At 35.6% G+C, this 19,380-nt stretch overlaps 1 protein-coding gene across 1 annotated transcript in view; it reads left to right on the plus strand.

The window, feature by feature from the left end:
* EXOC4 (exocyst complex component 4) overlaps positions 1–19,380 on the plus strand; it is a 668,442-nt gene that overhangs the window by 49,172 nt on the left and 599,890 nt on the right. Inside the window, exon 5 of the mRNA XM_037513395.2 lies at positions 7,062–7,171. Coding sequence (XP_037369292.2) covers positions 7,062–7,171 — 110 coding nt within the window. The remainder of the gene's footprint in view (positions 1–7,061; positions 7,172–19,380) is intronic.

Consider the following 19,380-nt stretch of genomic DNA (forward strand, 5'->3'; position numbering starts at 1 on the left):
CCATCTTGGCCCCTAGGTGACCTTAGGATGGAACCCAGATCTTCTACTCCATTAGTGGACACAGTGCCTCTGTTACAGCCCTGAATGGCTTACATCTTGTATACGACAAGAAGGAAAACTTGTTTCTGCTCAGGCCAGTGTTACTGGGCTCTTCTCTTGTATGCAGTTAAACCTTGTCCTGATACACAAAAAAGAAGCGAAAATTCAGCTCACCAGAATTTGCCGAGCACAAAATACCGGATGACAGCACAACACAGTCTACAACATGTTGAATGGGGAAGAACTTGGACCAAAGATTTCTCTACCTGGCCAAGTACATATTGATATGCAAAGGCAGCGGAGAGACAGTCTCAGATATAAATTAACAACAAGAACCAAAACACTAATGTTCTTTTTCTAAGGAAAATACTCAGAGATGCACTCTAAGATATAAACTAAATTCAACCACTTGAGAACAATAAGTAGGTAATTTAAAACTACCGCAAAGACTAGACACCATTAATATGTAAATTTGTGGCACCATTCTCCCTAAATCTGCCTGCACTTACTATCACCTACAATAAAGCTTCATTTCTAACTCATCTAAAAAATAGGTAAATTTGCATATAAATAAATGGCAAATATTTTTGTAAGGTGAAAAGCTTATAAACTGTTTTTGAACAAGGTCTATGGCCAAAGAATATAGTGAACTGAAATTTTATCCCTACATTATACTGGGGAATTTGGACAGGTAGAAAATAGAAAGGAATGTTAAGTTCTTGCTTTAGGTAAGTCAGAAATTGTTCTGGATTTTAATAGAAACAAATATTTAATTCATTTAGTTGTGTGTTTATTAACTTAGATATGTATATTTCAGTATTTCCACACTGCAAAATCACAAGACAAGACAGAAGGAACGAAAACATTCTATTACAAAGGACGTTAGCCAACATTCTTGATTGCAAATTGCAAAAATCAGTGTTGGGAACTAAAACAAGGGAAGAAATTTATTGTCGAGTTGATTCCTACACTCTGAGGGAAGGGGAAGGAAGTCTGCATGATCAGCCTCTGACATCCAGCAGGGTCACGGGACATAGAGCAGCTGAGCCACAGGAGGGGCACATTGGGGTCGCTGCTCTGCCAGCACCGTGTGCCTGCAGCTGGATCTTTCATGTACCTATAAATGATGTCTACATGTCATTGCATCTTCCCTTTATCCCCTCCAGATTCAAAGCCCTGGGTGGGAGCACCCAGTTTGTTGAGTCTGGGACATGTCTGGCCTCCTTCATCTTTTATACTAGGAAGCTGGATCTTCTTTCGCTCTTGCTTTGACCCAGACCATGAAGTGTATCTCCAAGTACAAGATTGTTATTGATTGTTGGTATCCAGAAACTCCCAAGAACAAATGTCTGCTAGAGGAAGCAAAGAAGTCCTATGAGGGCACATACATAACAAGACATTTTTGAAGTAGAAATAGACAACTGGTAGATTAACAAATGAAGGGTAGATGCCTACGTGGAAATAGTAAAAATGTATTTGGAGGATCTGGAAAGGACCTAACTAAATGGGGAAACCTATGTTTTTCGCTCATAAAGATGACAGTCTCAGATAAATCTCAGTTGAGTTTTTATTTCATTTATTTTTAAAAATAAAATTGTGTTGATTTACTATTAGTATAAAACGGTACATAAATTTTTGGAGTAAGGCTTTTATACGTTATATGTTATATATGTTATATCAGCTGAGTTTTTAAAAACTCAGACAAGGAAGAATAAATGTGTGAGTCATTGAAATCGAGATGATTAAAGAGCTTTTTCTTATCTAGCACTGAATATTATAAAATTGCTTTAGTCAAAACAATATAAGTATGCAGGCAGAAAGTCAGGTTGGTGGAATGAAAGAGTTTCAAAACAGATTCCAGGTTATATGGGACTTTAGTGTGTTTTAACAGTAATTAAGCATGATGGAGAATTGAAGGCAACCAGTATTGAGACAGTTGGCTATTTCAGGAAGATGTATTTAGATGCCTACCTGTTGCTATATAAAAAAATTCTACCTGAATATAAAAATAACATCAAAATTTTATTAGCATAGAAGAAAATAGACTTTATAAGTCCATGTCCTACAAAAAAGATTTCACATAAACATTTGTGTCTGGATTTCATTGAAACATTGTTGGCAAAAACAACAAAAATAGACAATTTAAATGTGCTTCAGGAGAAGTCTGGTTAAATGAATTATGGTATACCCATGCCATGTAATAGTAGATCTTAAATAAAAATCTTTGTCCTCATGGGGGAAGATTTCTAAGATGTATTCTTTGGTCCCAAACAAGCAGGTTGAGAAATAGCATGTATGATATAAATCTATGTAAGAATTGAAAGGATGTATATTTTAAAAATTATCCTTCAGATACAGATGTATGTTTGCATGTGTATAGAATGTTCCAGAAGGACATTGCTGAAACACTGTCAATCTGACTATTCTGTTCCCCACTCTGTCTCTGGTGAATCCTCTCACCCTCCCGCACATCTGGCTTCTACCCCAGTTCTTGCATGCATAAAAAAAAATAAATCTTTAAAAAAAAAAAAAAAAAAGGAATTACCCATGGCAAGTGGACATATGGGGGGTGGGGCATAGAAAGGACTTATTTATGCCCTCTGCACTGAGAATGTTTGCACCATGAACATGTAATATGTTTATACAATTAATTTGAAAATTGTTTTTTAATGAAATGGCAAAATGTTTGCAGTTACAAAGGAAAACTAGGATGATCTGAAGAATGTTGAAAAAAAGAGCATGTATACAGTTTGGTGGTGTAAAAACCTATAATACCTATATCAACAAATAGTTTTTACTAGACAGATACTTTATGCACCTCGACCATGGCTTCTGAAGTATAAGGTTTCTTTAAAAAGACTTAATTCTGTTTACGTATTGTGTGCATCTTGGGTTAGTACTTGATTTGACCTTGTTTTCTTGGCTACTAGTCTGTGGAGGTGAAAATTTCAGACAGGTGGATTTTGTGTGCTTTTTGTTTTCCTGATGAGAGTGTCCTTGACCCCATTATATTTCCTGTGTAACTCTTTGATCCTTAAGTTTTTTTTTTATTTCCATGTATCTATTTTCTTTTGTTAAATCTTTCGCTTGTCCTCTGCCTACTTGCTTCTCCCTCTAACCCTCCTCCCTGCCCCCATTCCATCCCTCTTCTGTCTCTGCTTGAATTTTAGCTGCACTTTATTTTGCATTACATGTCTTCACTCTTGGTCTATCATTTGAGACCATGACTGTTTTTGACTTTTATACCCTCTAAATTATTCATTATTATTTCTGTATGTTCAGCCAGATCTTCGAACCATAGAGAATTATTATGCCAGCCATTCCTGTTTCATTATTCAGTTACATTTTCTTACTAAGGGCATATTATCTTTGACAGACATTTCTCAGCTCAGTTTGATTTAACCAACTTTTACGAGCACTTGTTCTTTGACAGGTACTGTGCCAGCTGTTGGGGTTATAGAAGTGAATATATTAGATACTAGATTTACAACTTAAATTTCAGCTCACCTTTGTCAAATGTTAGTTTGACAAACTATCCAAATGAACTCCTGCTGTAAATTTTGGATAATTTGGTCTTATTTCTTACCAAATGAAGGAATACATTTGTAATTAAAAAGCAAAGTTTTAATAAGCTAATGGCAGTTCTAATCCTTCTTTAAAACATATAAAAATCAGCCTTTCCTGGTTTGAATACTGAAAAACACATTTAAAATTAGATGCTGAGTGGTTGGATGGTTCTAACAACGAAGTCCTTGGCGTTATTGATGGTAGTGCTAGTTGTTTTTGGTATAGTTTAATTTGCTTTATTGTTTTCTTCCACCATATGGTTATAAAATAGCAAATCATGTTCAATCACAATCAACAATTAGTAATGTGGGCAGGGGCAACTGTCTTATAATGGGAAAGATTTAATGTACATTTTGCTGTCTTTTTTCCCAACAGTTGCGAATGATTCTTAATGAATTTAAAATCAAGATTTGTCATGTATTTAAGAAGAATAACTTCTGTCAATATTTCTCTCAAAATAAAGCAGTTGAGAGCATTCATAATAGAAACTTGAAAAGAACAATCTAATTTTCATTTTATGTGTTTTCAAAAATACTTCCCTAACAGAGTCAAAACCCTTAGAGGGTGTTAATTCTTTCTCAACTTTACCTCACATGTTGGGGGACAAGAGGCCTTTTCTGTCTCCCGGAAAAGAGACTGAACTCCCTCTGTTTACACGTGATATTGTGGAAGGCACATGCCTTTCTGCCAAGCTTCCTGTCAGTATTAACTAACAGACTGGATGTGTGTCCTTTCTCTTGAACTCTGGAGAATAAGTCCTCCCATAAAAGAATAAGAAAAAAACCGAAAGTCATTTCCAGAGATACTTGCCTTTGGGTTAGTGTTCACAAAGGAGAAAATTGAAGCCCAAGGGAAAATTTTAGAAAGAGAGATGAGTCTATGAAAATTGTTTTGCTGTAAATTGACTTTCTAAAAGTTTATTGATGGAGTTGGAGAGCCCTTCTGGCTCTGCTAATAAAGTCAGTGGGTTATGTTTTTCAAAGTTAAAATGGCAAGCCATATATCACCCTATATTTAGCTGAAATATATTTTTAGGTTAAAACCAAGGAGATAATTGTAGGTTTTAATCTAAACTGATTCATGTGCACCTCTATATTTAGATGCATATGTTCTGCCTACACATACGTGCTCGTTGCTGTGTGTACACACATGCATTCATGGTGCTGCTCTGTTTGCAGGCTTGGCAGGCAGTATTCCAGCTATCTACCGGACTTTGCCTGCTAATCCGTACCTTCATTTAGCTATGCTTTCCAAAATAACTCTTCTACTTTTGGGGAAAAATATAAAATATGTTATAAATATTTCCATATGAAATGAACTTTTTCTTAAGGACTCAGTAGTAGCACAATAAAGTCCTTGATCACCCTGTCTCTGAAAGTGTTTCCAGGGGCTAGGGAGGTGTGTAGCACTGGTTTTCCAACTATGAGTAAAATGCAGGAAGAGGATGAGGTAGAAGAGAGGGAAAAAAAGAGGAAAATGAAAGTAACACATAAAAGATGAGTGGAAAAATCCATAACCTTGTTGATTTTATACATGGACAAAACTGTTATGACAAATCAGTGGATTTGAAGACTCTGTTGGAATTCTTAAAGGTAGTTGAGGCAAATGGAAACTTATAACTGTGTTTCAGGAAAAGAGCTACTGGAATTATGTCAGTTCAATTTCTGGTAATTGCTATTTTTGTTCCTTTTCATCTTTTACCTCACTTGAGGTTTCATATGCGTCTTCAGTGATTCCAACAATTGGAAATGGGCTGAGTTCGGTTGAGCTCATGTCTTAGTCATTCTTGGTTCCTCAGGACAAGCCCAGTGCCGAGCACATAAATGTTCAGGACTTGATTAATGAGTCCCTATCCCTGTAATAAGTGAAAAGGGAGAAGTCAGTGACTGTCATAGTTACCATCGGGACCCTAGGGAATGGCCCATACATTATTAGTCCTTGATAAAAATAATACTTTGTATGATAATTTTGCCCTTTAACAAAAGTTTTTTTCCCCCCAGTGTTTTTTTTTTTTTTTTGAAAGAACGAGTTTCTTTTTCACTAGTGTTAAAATACATACCTACCTAGCTCTTGCTCCAAAGGGAGTATAGAAGGGAGATGGGGATATAGCACTATTGGTGGGGGGGGGGGGTTAGATGTTCAAAACAGTGTATATCCTGCCATCCTATTCAAGAAAGGCTTTCTGCAGTTTGGGTCCTGTCCACCACCCGCCCCCAGCCTTTGCCCGAAACCGTTTACAACCCACTTTGAGAATCACTTCCTTGGGTAACTGTGATCTTGATACTGTTTGCTGGGGTTGGAAAGAGCCCATAACTGTGGCCTTGATTTCTCTACCCGTGGGGACTTAGAGAAGCTTTTCTGTTGTAGACTCGATGTGTTTTGATGATGGTTTCTGCAAGTTAAGCCACCGGTGTTCTTTGCTTTGGTATTGCCTACATTCTCAGACTTAATATATACCTATAAATGAAAATTAACTTGAGAGTTTAATTGTTTTTTATAGTCTTTGTGTCATTTAAAATTAATGGGATTATTGGGCCTCCCCGGTGGCGCAGCGGTTGAGCGCTGGGTTGCGAAGCTGCCCGTGGCCTCTGCGGCGCCGGTTCGATCCCCGGCTGCTCCCCGGCCACCGGCGGAGGATCCCACATGGCGCGCAGACCTCTCCTGCCGCCCGCTGCTCCCCTCAGCAGTGTACTTCAGTCCTTCTGCCTGCTCTGCTCCCCACTCTGGCTCTGGTGAATTCTCTCACCCTCCCGCGCTTCTGACTGTACCCAGTGCATGTATAAACAAAACAAACAAACAAATAAAAAAAATAAATAAAGCCTAAAAAAAAAATAAAAAATAAAATTAATGGGATTATTTTGGAGATTCTAAAGTTCATTATTAAGATGAGGGAGTAGGTCTTTTTGGAAAAGGTGAAATGGGTAATCAAATATTGAATTAACCTGTTTGAGATTCTGTAAATCATCTTTTATTGTTGTGATTCTTAACTTCATGAAATTTATGACCCCCTTTTGAAGAAAACCAAATGTAGCACATTGTCAGAATATGTTAAAAAACCCAACTCCACCCGAGAAAACACAAGTTACACTAGACTTAACTGCTGTTAAATCTTTATTCAGTTATTATGATGTCATTTGATATATCTTTGCTGTTAAATTAATTTCATACAGAAACAAAAGAGGGTGCTGAAAATGCATGGCATAACTTGGTTGTAAGATGGACACTTATTTTTAAATCTAATATCAAAATGAAAAGACAAAATAAAAAACAATTAAGCACTTGAAACCCTTAGAATGTACCTTTGTTTGTCCCACTTTACTGGAAATATACTTGGGAGATGTTTAAAGTCATAGTGGTCTCATGAAAGAAAGTGATGAGGGACGGGTTTGTCATGTGGGGACTTGAGCTGGTTTTGGAGAAAATGATAAGTAACGACAGCCACTCTTCTCTTTCAGCTCCCACATGAAAGATGCATCTCCTGTTCCTCTGATTGATGTTACAAACCTTCCTACGCCTAGAAAATTCCTTGATGCATCTCAGTATTCTACTCCTGGGAGCTCAAGTGGTAAGTATTTAATCTTGAACCACAAATTTCTTCTGTATCTTCAGTCCCTAGGCAAAGACCTGGTGATTCCTGGGGGCCCTAGCAGGGGAGTTTCTAATTAAGAGCCCTTGGCCATGCTCAGAGGGAATAAAATATAACATGACTGGTTAGGTTTATTGCACTGTTAGGGTTGAATCTGGCCCTTCTGCTGAAATCCAGCTGTGAGTGTATTTGATTTGACCAACACCGTTTTTCTGAGGTTGAATTTGAATGCTCTTTGATGGAGTATATATTTTCCTTTTTGCAATAACCTCTACTATTGGTGTTAAGTTACCCAGCTGTTTCATGTATTACATTCCACTTCTGGTCCTGGAGAGCTTTTGAACTGGTAACCCTGTCCTGTATCTTGATTCTTGGTCTCTCTCCCGTATGTGTCTGCATGCATGCATGTATATGTACATGAGTGTATGTATATGCACATACATGCACACACACTGCATTTGAGGACATAGCCACACACAAAACACATCACTTGGACTACTCAATGTCTGTTGGATAAGATAAAGGAGAACCATTTTAGCCTACGTGTAAAGTTGTGGGAGGGAGGTGTACTTGAATCTGGATGCAGAGATTTAGGGGAATTCTTGGGGGCATGGCTTGGACCTACTCATGATGGGGTCAGCTCAGCTGAGCCTTTCAGAGAGCACCACTGATGTGCAGCTTTAGGTTGGGGAGAAAGGAACTGGGTGTCTTTTGGGCTGTTCCCTGCAGGTGTCTGCTCGTGATAGCCAAGGTCTTCAGTACCTTTTAAAGAGAGAGGAATATTGATTATTGATGACTTTTCAGATAAATGTTATTTTTTGTAGTTCTTACTATTCTGTTGTCTTTGAGAACTTGAACTAATGAAAGGGCAGAAAACCAATTATTCCGTCAATACATTTTATGTAACTACTTGTAAGTTTTTCTTTGGAGGAGCTAACAGTACATTGCCGTTGCTGGGACATATTTAACTATTTTTTTTTAAAATAGCGTTTAATTAAATGATAGGATTATGTAGTTTTGGAATCTTAAAGTTTATTGCTTTTTCTGGGGAGAAAATTGTAGGAACTATGTTATAATATATTTTGTTAGTCCACTCAATGTTTTTTAAAACAACCCAAGCCCTTATTTTTATTGTAACACTTTACGGAAGTTTATACTTAAAGTCTCCATGGAATGAAAAGATTTTGTTTTATCCTTTTTTTTCCGATGCCATGTGGCTGTTCTTTGAGTTTTATCACTACTGTCATAGAATATGGAATTAATTATGAAATAGAAAATATTTATACCATTTTATTATAGCCCTACTTTTTACAGAAATCACCACCTGTACCCTTTATGGAAATCACCAATTGTATCTTGGTGTTTCATAATGTGAATCATCATTGCTTAGCCAGGTTATATCAATTTACATAAATGTTGATGAGTCAGGGGCCAAGTGAAATAGAAATTTTAATTGTGAAGAAATGAGCAGGCTTTTTGTAAATGAAAGTGTGGTATAAATACCAAATAAGCTGACAAATAGCAATTATGGCAAATTTCAGTATAAACTAATTTTGCTACATCTATTATTTTTAATAAGACAGCTCTTTTTGATGGGCCCTTTTTCTGTCAGGCCCTGTGGTTAGTGTTTCTCGCTTAGTGGAGATCTTGGTGACACTTTGACTTTGGCCATCTGGTCCTCATTCTTGGGGATGACTCTTGGAGAACCACAATCACTTACTGGAGCTGAGTCGGTTATGGGGACTGTTTTCAGATACATACACACATCATTTTGCAAGGTCTTATTTCCATGTCCATTTTGAAGGCTGTTGATACCGTGATTTTTCTGTGGATGACTGACAAAGGAGTTAAAGTGATACTGATTAAAAGAAATAATAGCAGCCATTGAGATGTGTTTCATTTCTGCTGTATAAGAAACAGTATTTTAAGTGCTTCATACGAGGTCACTCATCTAGTCCTTCAATCTTATGAGGTTGGTGCTATTATTTGTTCCATTTTGCAGATGAGAAAACCCAAGATGTTGGTTAATAATTTTCACTTGACACAGCTGACAAGTGGTACAACTGTGATTTTCAGGCAGGAGCTGGGTTCCAGAGTATTCTCTTCTAACTAGTTTCAGTATTTAAACCGAATTAGGTAGGTGTGCTCTGTGTAGTTGTTAGTTGTTGCTGTAACAAATCACCACAACATTTACCATGTTATGGTTGTTTAGGTTAGAAGTCCAACATGGGTCTCCTTGGGCTAAAACCTCGATGTTGGCAGGTTGTGTTCCTTCTGGAGTTTCCATGGGAGAGCTCACTTCCTTGCCTTTTCTTGCTCCCAGAAAGAAACTTTCCTGACTCGAGGCCTCTCCTTCCATCCTCAAAACCAGCGACAGAGGGTCACATCCTTCCTACATCACCTTCTCTGACCCACACTTCTGCCTTCTCCTCCCTCTATTAAGGGCTCTTGTGACTAGATTGAGACCACCTGGATCGCTTAGGCTAGTTTACCCATCTTGAGGTCCTTAATCTTCATCACATCTGCAAAGCTTCCTTTGCCATGTAAAGTAATGTAGTCACAGATTGTGGGAATTAGGAGATGGATATCTTCCAGGAACCATTATCCTGCTTGCCATGCATCATTCTGTTAAGGAGCCAAGTTTAAGAATTTGACTTCCTCCAAATTACATGTGAAGTCTTAAGTCTGTGGGTCTAGTCTTTAGACTATATTAATCTGGGTCACTTTGTTAAAGGGAATTGTGTAAATGAGGAAGGTTTAAATTATATAGAGAAATGCATAAAATATTACTGAGTACATATGAAAAGGTGGGGCTGATGAAATATGCCATAATAAATGGCAGAAATTTTGCCTAAATCTCACTAATGAACAGAGTAATGAATAGACTCTGTTTCGAAGTGCTCTGCAAGTCAGCCTATAAAGTACTTATCTTTTCTACAGGAAATTTTACATGGCCTCTTAAAGTTACCCTCTCATCTTGTGAAATAGTGGGATTGAGAGAGTAATCCATTAGAACTGACGTTTTTATGGAGGAAGTTCCAATAGGGAATCCCTGAGTAGAAAAGATCTCCCATTGGTATCCATAAATTAAGGTCAGAAGTGATTTCTGAGAACTTTCAGATTATTATTAAATGAAAATTTTGGTTGCTTGCAAATGCACCATTTTTCAGATGTCTTTTTTAGATGTAGAATTGTGTCTTTTCTGTGAGATTTTATCATAGTTTACATGTTATAGTTAGCAGAATATATGGGATCATTCAACTGATATGACAGTTCTATAAGGCACGTAGGGCAGGTATGATTGCCATTACAGTTGTCATAGCTATACCTATTACATTGATTAGTATCCACTTACTGTTCCTACATATTAAAGAAGCAAAAAAGTGGCATAATGAAGAAATGGGCAAATAATGAGCAATTTACAGGTACATGGAAAGATTGGCATTTATCCAACAGAGGTGATGTATTTAGATATGTAAAGAACCCCTATAAATCAATAAAAGAATAGAAAAATGGCAAAAAAATAGGCATTTTGCAAAGAGACACTCATGCTAGTAAATACATGAAAAATTGCTTAATCTCTTTAGTTTATCAGACATTATTTTTAAAAATCATTTTGCAAAAATGAAAACTGAATCCAGGGAGGTTGAGTGATTGGTTCAGATTTAACCAAGATGGTAATTGTAGGACCTGGTCTCATGCTGTTCCCACTCTAATATGTAAGAGATGTATTTTGCAAGCCTTTTCTCCTATTACTGTCATCAGTCACACTATTTCATAACGTACAGGAAAACTAATGTCTAATTTAGATGTGGTAATTCAACTATAAATTAGGTAGAAGGTTGGGAGAAGTGTGGAAAAAAGCCAATAATTGTAGTAAAATGTTGATTTAAGCTTTTGGATTCCCACTATGTCCTTTCATTTAGCAAACTGCCTTCGGAACGTTTTGACTGAGCAATTATTCCCAGGGTACACAGGCATTTCATTTGTGGCTTCTTGATTCATTTTATTCATACTCCTGCTGGGATTGCTGTGAATATAACTATAATGAAACTGGACTTCTTACTTCTTTTCCTTTTTGGTGCCAACCTAGGTTAAGTAATAGAACTTAAGGAGAGCACAAATTAAATAACATTTTTCCTTTTGCTGATGTTTTCTTGATGTACATTTTATTTCCTAGTCTTATTCTGAGATTTGATGTTTGTCTTAAAAAATTTGGGTCTGATTTTCAAAAATTCCTTTCTACGCAGGTGGTAGCTACGAACCCTGGTATAAAATGAGATGAAGATTTCTCTTCTTGGAACTTAATATTTAGAATAGGATGGTGAAGATCTGGTTGTCCAGATGCCTTTTGAGTTAATTTACTCAGGTCAGGGTCTCTCTAAGCATTTTAAACCACCTACTCCTAAAGTATTCTTGCCTTTGCTCTTGGGAAATATCTCTGATGAGTTCTGTGACTGATCGTAAGTAGAGCTGAGGACTATATCTATACACCATGAGACAAAATAGAATTCATACTTTATTTTTAATTATTTAAAGTATATTATTATGGATATTTATTATAAAATATATTACATTATTCTTAAATCAGATCATTATAACTATTACCGTATACTTCCCATTAGATCAATCTTAATATTTTTCCATATTCACTTCATATTATCTTTAAAAAAATAAGGTATGATTGAAGTCACCCTTGATTACATGAATTCTTTCTCAATTACTTTCCCCTCTCTTGTATCCTAGAAGTAACTGCTATTTTGAAATTGTTCTCTTATCTTGAGGTCAGACTTTGACTCTGTGTGTGTGTGTGTATCATGTATTTAAATTTGCTAAATATGGAAAATAGTTTACATACTAAACATGAATATAGTTCTGTAAACAATGTTATATTTTGGTTATATATGTATGCAAATTATTTTTCATTTGAGTATTTTATCTCAAGTATATTGTATTATTAATTTTAATTCTACAGTTTGTTCACAATTGTATGTGTAAATGTATTCTACTTACATGTATTTTTCATTCATAAGTTTTGGATTTTGCCACATGATTATGTTGCTCTAATTTATCAATTTTACCACTGTATGGTATTTTACTATGTTTTGATTACAATCCATCCACTCTTACAGGTAGATAAGATTTAAGTTATTTCTAGTTTTTCATTGTTAGGAACCTCATTGCATGCATATTCTTTGTACATACTTTGATAGGATAATTTCCTAACCACTGACCTCTTGGGAATGGATTACAGATAAATATGGAAAATAGAATTCATAGTTTATTTTTAATTACATAAAGTATATTTATTATGGGTATTTATTATAAAATACATTATTCATAAATCAGATCATTATTACCATATACTTCCCATTAGATTAATCTTAATATTTTTCCATATTCACTTCATATTTAGTTTCCTAACCACTGACCTTTCAGGGATGGGTTACAGATATATCTGAGATAATCCTTCAACCTTTGTGGTCACCAGTTGAGCCTGAGGGCAGTCAAAATCCCTAGACAAATTCTCTGCAACTGCATGCAGCCTCTTCCATTTACCCCAGTTGTGCTGTATAAGCACAATTGCTCCCCTTAGGTGCCTTGCTTTCCGGATGCCTCCGTGTCTCAGTGTATACAGGGATGTTTTGCATATTAGACTTTACTGGACAAATTGCTTTTCAAAGTGATTGCACCAAGGCAGGCTGCTGCAAGCAGTACTTGAACTTCAGTTTCTCTACTTCCTTGCTCTTAAAATTGACTTTTATTAATCTTTAATTTTTATAAGTTGATTTTTGCAAGTTGGACAGGTTTTATTTATTTTTTTTTAGTTTGTTTTGCTCATTTGTGTTTCTCTGGTTTCTAATGATGTTGAGCATCTTTCCATGAGGGTCTCTTATGCATCATGTTTGCACAGTTTATTATGCCATTCTCTTCCTCTGAAATATGTGAAATAGTTAAGTGGATGCTAATCATTGTTCTGTAATGACTTGCTTGCAGATAACTTCTAGTTATAATTTCTTACTTTGTTTTTATGTTATACACATGTTTTATATTTGGTTTCAATGTAATTAAATTTATTAATATTTTCCTTATACTCTGTATTCCTTCTGTTTTAAGAAATCCTTTCCTGTGCTATTTGGCAAAGTGCTTACAAAAAATAGTAGTTATTAATAAATAAATGAAGTGAGGTTTCTGGGGTTAAGAGAGGAGGGAGCAATGCTCAAAGAAGGTATAAGGAACACTGGTGGGAAAAACAATTGTTTTCCTAGTATGATGTAATGAAAAATGATTTTTTTTCTTTTTAAGTTGAGGCAAACTGGCTTACAAAGTTGTGTTTTAGGGGTGTAGGATAATATTTTACAGCTTTCCTTTTTAAGCTTAGGTTTCTTTAAACTATTTGAAATTTACATATATATTTGATCAGGAACTGAATTTTGTTTTCTTGTACATTACTAGTAGGTCCAGCATTTACTGAGAGTGTAAGTAGCCTTTTTATTTTTTCAATAGTTTGATTTATAGAAAAATTACAAAGACAGTAGAGAATCTTACTGATTTTATTACCACTTAACTTGGTTGTAAATATGTGAGCTTTTATAGGGTTTATTGTACTATCCCTGAGTTGACACCCTCTGTTTTAATATCTCTAGTATTATAGTATATTTTGAAATGTAGCAAGAGAAGTAGTCCATTCTGATGGTCTTCCAAATGTTCTAGGCTATTTGTATTGCCTAATTTATATTTTTTAATTATTTATTTATTTATGCATACAAGAGCTGGGTTGCAGGCCAGAGGTGTGGGGGGTGAGAGGATTAATCAGAGACAGAATGGGGACCAGAACAGGCAGATCGACCCAAGTACACTGCTGAGGGGAGCAGTGGGTGAGTCAGGAGAGGTCGTCTGCGCCATGTGGGTTGCTCCCTGTCCAGGGATTGAACTCGTGCTAAAGAGGCTGTGGATAGCTTCCTTGGTTGCGTTTTAATCCCTTTGCGCCACCAGGGAGGCCCTGCCTATCTATTTTAAAGTCAGGATATCAAGTTTCATAATGCCCCTATTGGGATTTGACTGGCATTTATTTACTTGATGGACTAATTAGAATTTGTATCTTTTATTGAGTCTTCCCGTCTATGAACTTGAGATTTCTTTTCATGCGATCCATGTGTCTTATTCATCTTTTATTAGATATATTAACAACTAAGCACTTTCTATTTTCAGTTATTGTGCCTATTTCTTTCTGTTTGATTATTCTTCTGAAAAGCTTAATTTTTCAGGTATATATTTCTAGCAATTTTGCTGAATTATTAAAAAATTCTTACAGTATTTTAGAATATTTGGAAAATGTATTTGTATGTTTTCCCGGATTTTGTATGTAAACAAGAATAGCCTCTACAGTTAGTATTTTCTCAAAAGTCTAACTTATTTGTCATCTTCCTTTTCTTTGTTAATTTTTCTACAGCAGGGTATGGGAATGTAATGTTTAGTGATAGTGGCAAGAGTGGGTTGTGCCTTTCAGGGAAATGCCTCTGAAATTTCATCAAGTATGATATGTGAGCTTAAGTTTTGGCCGATTATCTATCCTTCTGCTAGGTGGAAAGTACGTGGGAAGGAAGCTATAGATTGTATTTTTTCCCTATTTTTAGCATCTACTGTGCTATGGAGATATTTAAAAATACCCGATCATCTATTTTTCTTCTTTCAAATGCATTGCACATTCTGAGCTGTGATTCTTGCCTGCAGCAATTATTAGGTGGCCAAATTATGATTTTCTTCTCTATCATTCTTTCTGTGTTTGCTAATTGGAATTCTGCAATGAAGAACTGTCTCTTCATTTGTTCACTAATTGTTTTTATCAGTAAGAATTCTTGGAAAAAATTGGTAGATATTTATCTTCTATGAATTACAATCAGTTGCCACTGTTATTTTCGTTGTTCAAATTGTTGTTCAAATGTCCCAGATAGGCCACTTGGACCTTATTCAGCCTAGTTCCTGTGTCCTTCCAACTTGCCACTATCCCTTTTTGAACACTTCCTTGCAGCCTGTCATCACAGGACATTCAGGGTTCACCTTGAAGTTTCTCTTGAAATGAACTATTCCTTGGAATAAAGCAGTTCTCTAAGGAACTCTGGTTCCCGTTATAAGTGAATGATATTTGGCACCCAGGAAGTGTTTTACTTGTACTTGTTGCTACTGATATGTCAGCCCTGAGTGCATCTGAGCTGACAGAGCAAGGAAATGCAGATATCTTTGTTTCTGTGTGTGCACATGGCTATTTTTACATAGTTGCACAATCTTAGCATACACATATCATACATACTCTCAGAATTGCTAACCCATGAAAACTCATATCCCTGTTAAGAATAGATTTACTAATCTGAGTACAATATCTGTGTGCAATTTTATTTACAGGCCATAAGTCTTCTAGTATATGGTAAAAATAGTCAAAAATCCAAAGTTACTTACCTTCATTTTCTTCCCTAATTTTCCCAGTAATGTTATGTTACTTTTTTTTAAAGTACATACTATTAAATTCATTTGCGACTTTTGTAACATTGAATGAATAAAATATTGTACAAATAGTAATTTGTTCTGTTATACAAAATACTACATTTAATTGAGATTTCCCCCCAGATTTCAACTTGTTGTTGGGAACATATGTCACAGTGTCAGAATTATAACATATGCAGACATGCCTATAACCTTGTTCTTACATATTTTCGTATTGGTGGGGGTGTATAACTAGGGTAAATATTAAAGAAGGATTGCTTACTCCAAAGATAAGTACATATGTACTTTTTTTAGGTATTACCAAATTCTTCTCCAAAAGAGTTGTACTAGTTTGTATTCTGACCACAGGGTATTACAGTGCTTGCTTTCCCCACCACCTTGCTAAGAAAATGTGTCATATTTTTAATTTTTGCCAGTCTGGTAGATGAAAATCTTAATCATAGTATTGTTTAATTTGCATACCTTTAATTGTGGGTCAATTTGAATAACTTTAAAGTGCATTTCTATATTTGTGGGAATGGTCATCTGCCTGCTTTTCGTTGTCTTTAAATCTATCAACATTAAGGGATTTCCTAATAATGAACCAATTTTTCGTTCCTAGTATAAATCCCTCTTCATCAGATTGTATGATTTTCTCAATGTGATATTGAATTCTGTTTGCTAATATTTTACTTAGGATTTTTGCATGAGCATTCATAAATGGTATTAGCTTGTAGTCTAAATCTTAGCAGATTTTGGTTTCAGTATAATAATCACTTCAAAGAAGGAATTGGAAGTCTTCCTTTATTTTCAGTGCTCTGGAATAATTTATGTAGCATAGGGACTGTCTCATGTTTGTAGGGTTGGGGAATTTTATTGTGAAAGTACTTTGAATTTGTTTTTTTCCACATTTTTCCCTTTAGTCCATAATTTCTCTACTTTTTGTGTATAAACTGTTCATTTTACACATTCTATGTCTGTAATGTCAATTTTAATAACCTGTATTTCCCTAGAAAAAATTAAGTTTTATTTACATAAAGATTGACAAAGTATTTTTTATGCTTTTGAAATTTTTTCATTTCTTTGGTGTTATTTTATTTGTGCTCTCACTCTTCTTGATCAGTGTAGCTAGCAGCTTACCTATTGTGTTAGGTTTTTTTCTTTCCATACAATAGCCAGGATTTTGATTTATGGATGAGGTGTATTGTTTCTCTGTTTTCTATTTCTTTATTTTCTGCCTGTATCTTTACTATCTCCCCCTTTGTGTTTTCTGTTGTTTTTTTTTTTTAAGGTGGAAATTGAAATCATGTATTTTGATTTTTTCATTTTTTACTGATAAAAGTGTTATATTCTACTTTAAATATGTATAGAATTTTAATACAATTTTAAAGATAAAAGGGTATTTTGTGTTTTGTTCCTCTTAATATTGTCTAGTTATATTGAATTGAACTCAAGTGTGTTTGTAGTACTTCTACTTTATGCAACTATTGTCATGTTCCTGGAGAATTAATATAATTACTTTTTGTGAATATCCCATGGATACCTGAGAATAGTGCTTTGTCTCTTATTTGGTGTAGTGTTTGATATATGTCCATGGGAGATAAATAATCATCTGTGTTACAGCTTCATTGTGAATTGTGGGTTTTGGTAGTTAGAAATGCCCTTTGTGTTGCTTTGTGACTGACATTCCTTTGTTCATTCTTTATTTCTAGCCTTTCTAAATTAGTTTGTTTTAGGTATGTTTATATCATGTAGTTGGGCCTTGTTTTGTGAGCCAAATTGAAAATCTTTTTCTTGCAATAGATGAGTTAAATACGCTGATATGTATTTTTATGATACATATCAAACTGTTAAAGTATGTCATAAATATGTGTGTGTGTGTTATGTTACATTTGCTTTTTTTTCTGAGATAGGTATTTCTTGTGCTTTCATTTATACATTTTTTTTCTTTGCTTAGTGAATGTTTCTTTTCCTAGGATTTTGCTTTTCTATAGCTTATGTATACTGAAAGGACAGCTTGGGTGGATATAAATTCCTTACTGGAATTTTTATAAAATGGTATTTTATTGTTGTGTTCCTTTGCATATTTTAAGAAAATTCTGATGCCTATTTTTTTCTGTCATTTAATCTTGTAGGTCTTAAGGATTTTCTTTTTTTTTTCCCGCTCAGGAATTTGACAGTTTTAGTAGGCTATGTGTTGTTGTTCCTTTTTCATTTGAGTTAATTTTCCCAGATACCCAAAGGGCACTTTCATTTTGTAAATTCAAGATTAAAAAATTTTCTCACAAGTCTTCTTGTTTGGCAATTTTAAGTATTAGTTCTGGTTTATTGTTTGTTTTCATCATTTTGATAATATATTTTTTTTCTTTGCCTGTCTTCCATTTCCACTGCTTTCTCATTGGTGTCTTTGTTTTCCTTTTGCTATCTTTTATTCTCTGTTTAGCCTTCCTGTATGTTCACAGTTCACTTTATGAAATTCTCATTTGTGTCTATTCTCCATTGAGTATTTTTTTTAATTTATTCTTCCTGTCTGATATAATTGTCTTCAGCCACATCTTGAAATTAGTCAGTTTCCTTCTTATGCCTTTTTTATTTTATTTTTTTTTGGGTCTGTGGGTGTTCTTAGTTTTTGGATGTCTGGCTTACGGTTCTTTTCATATCCATAAATACTTATTTGAGTCTATGACTTCCATCTGGAGTGTTGTCTTCTATATAGTTACCTTGTGCTTAAAAGTTGTTTTACTGGAAGTGTTACAGGACAGGGAGAGGGGCAGCCCAAACCCCGCAAACCTGCCTGTTCCAAATGGGTTCTGCCATCCGCCGCATCAACACAAAACATATGAGACTTTAACAGGAAGGAACTTTAATAAAACTAGGAAACAATACAGGCAAGGCAAAGAGTCTAGTTTCTAAATGAAGCACCCAAAGTTCCCCGTCCCCTCGTGGGTAAAAGTCCATCCATATGGGATCGGCCCAGAGCAAGGCCCCAAAGCCTCCCACAAGTGTAAAGCATCTTCCAGTGGGGACCCACAGAAAAGGGTCAGAAACAACTAGACAAGCCCAGAAGGAAAAGAGCAAAATCAAGATAAAAGCTGCCATTGTCACCTCCCCACGGGTCTCACCCACATCTGTGTCACCCCGTCCACGACCAAAAGACAAGCTCAGTTTTTTCACGTGTCTCTAGGCTCCATGCGCCTCCTTCAGGTCTCCTGGCTCCATCCTGCTTCCTTCCTTCCTCAGTCTCCTCTGCAGCCTCTTCTCTTCCCGTTCAGCTCCACCCTCCATTTGGGTGGGGCAGGGAGCCTGGAACCTCCCCCTTTCCTGGGGACCACCCTGTTACAGAAGGAATTCTCCTTCGTTGTGTCTTGAATTTTCTGATTTTTTTTTGGTAATACCTCTTTCTGAATCTGTTCATCTTTTTTCTGTCCATTTTGTGTTATTGGGGCATTTGACAGAAATCCTGGCACAATCGCTCCCTTATCTGTTAGTATAGCAAAATCCAGATACTTTGGATTGTTTTGTTTTGGTGGTAAGGGAAGGTTGTTTGCTCTCTGAACTTTTTTTCTATCTTGAAGGTTCTTGAATTTTTTCTTTTTATTTTCCCCTTTACCATCTGTCCACCAAAGGGCATACCTCTCCTTTTTTTAAATTTTTTTTTTTTTTTTGTCTTATTTCTCCCCTAGAAGCAAGGGGAGAACTTCAAGTTG

The sequence above is a fragment of the Talpa occidentalis genome, unplaced genomic scaffold, assembly GCF_014898055.3.
Source record: "Talpa occidentalis isolate TD23 unplaced genomic scaffold, MPIMG_talOcc4v2.1, whole genome shotgun sequence".
Lineage (NCBI taxonomy): Eukaryota > Metazoa > Chordata > Mammalia > Eulipotyphla > Talpidae > Talpa > Talpa occidentalis.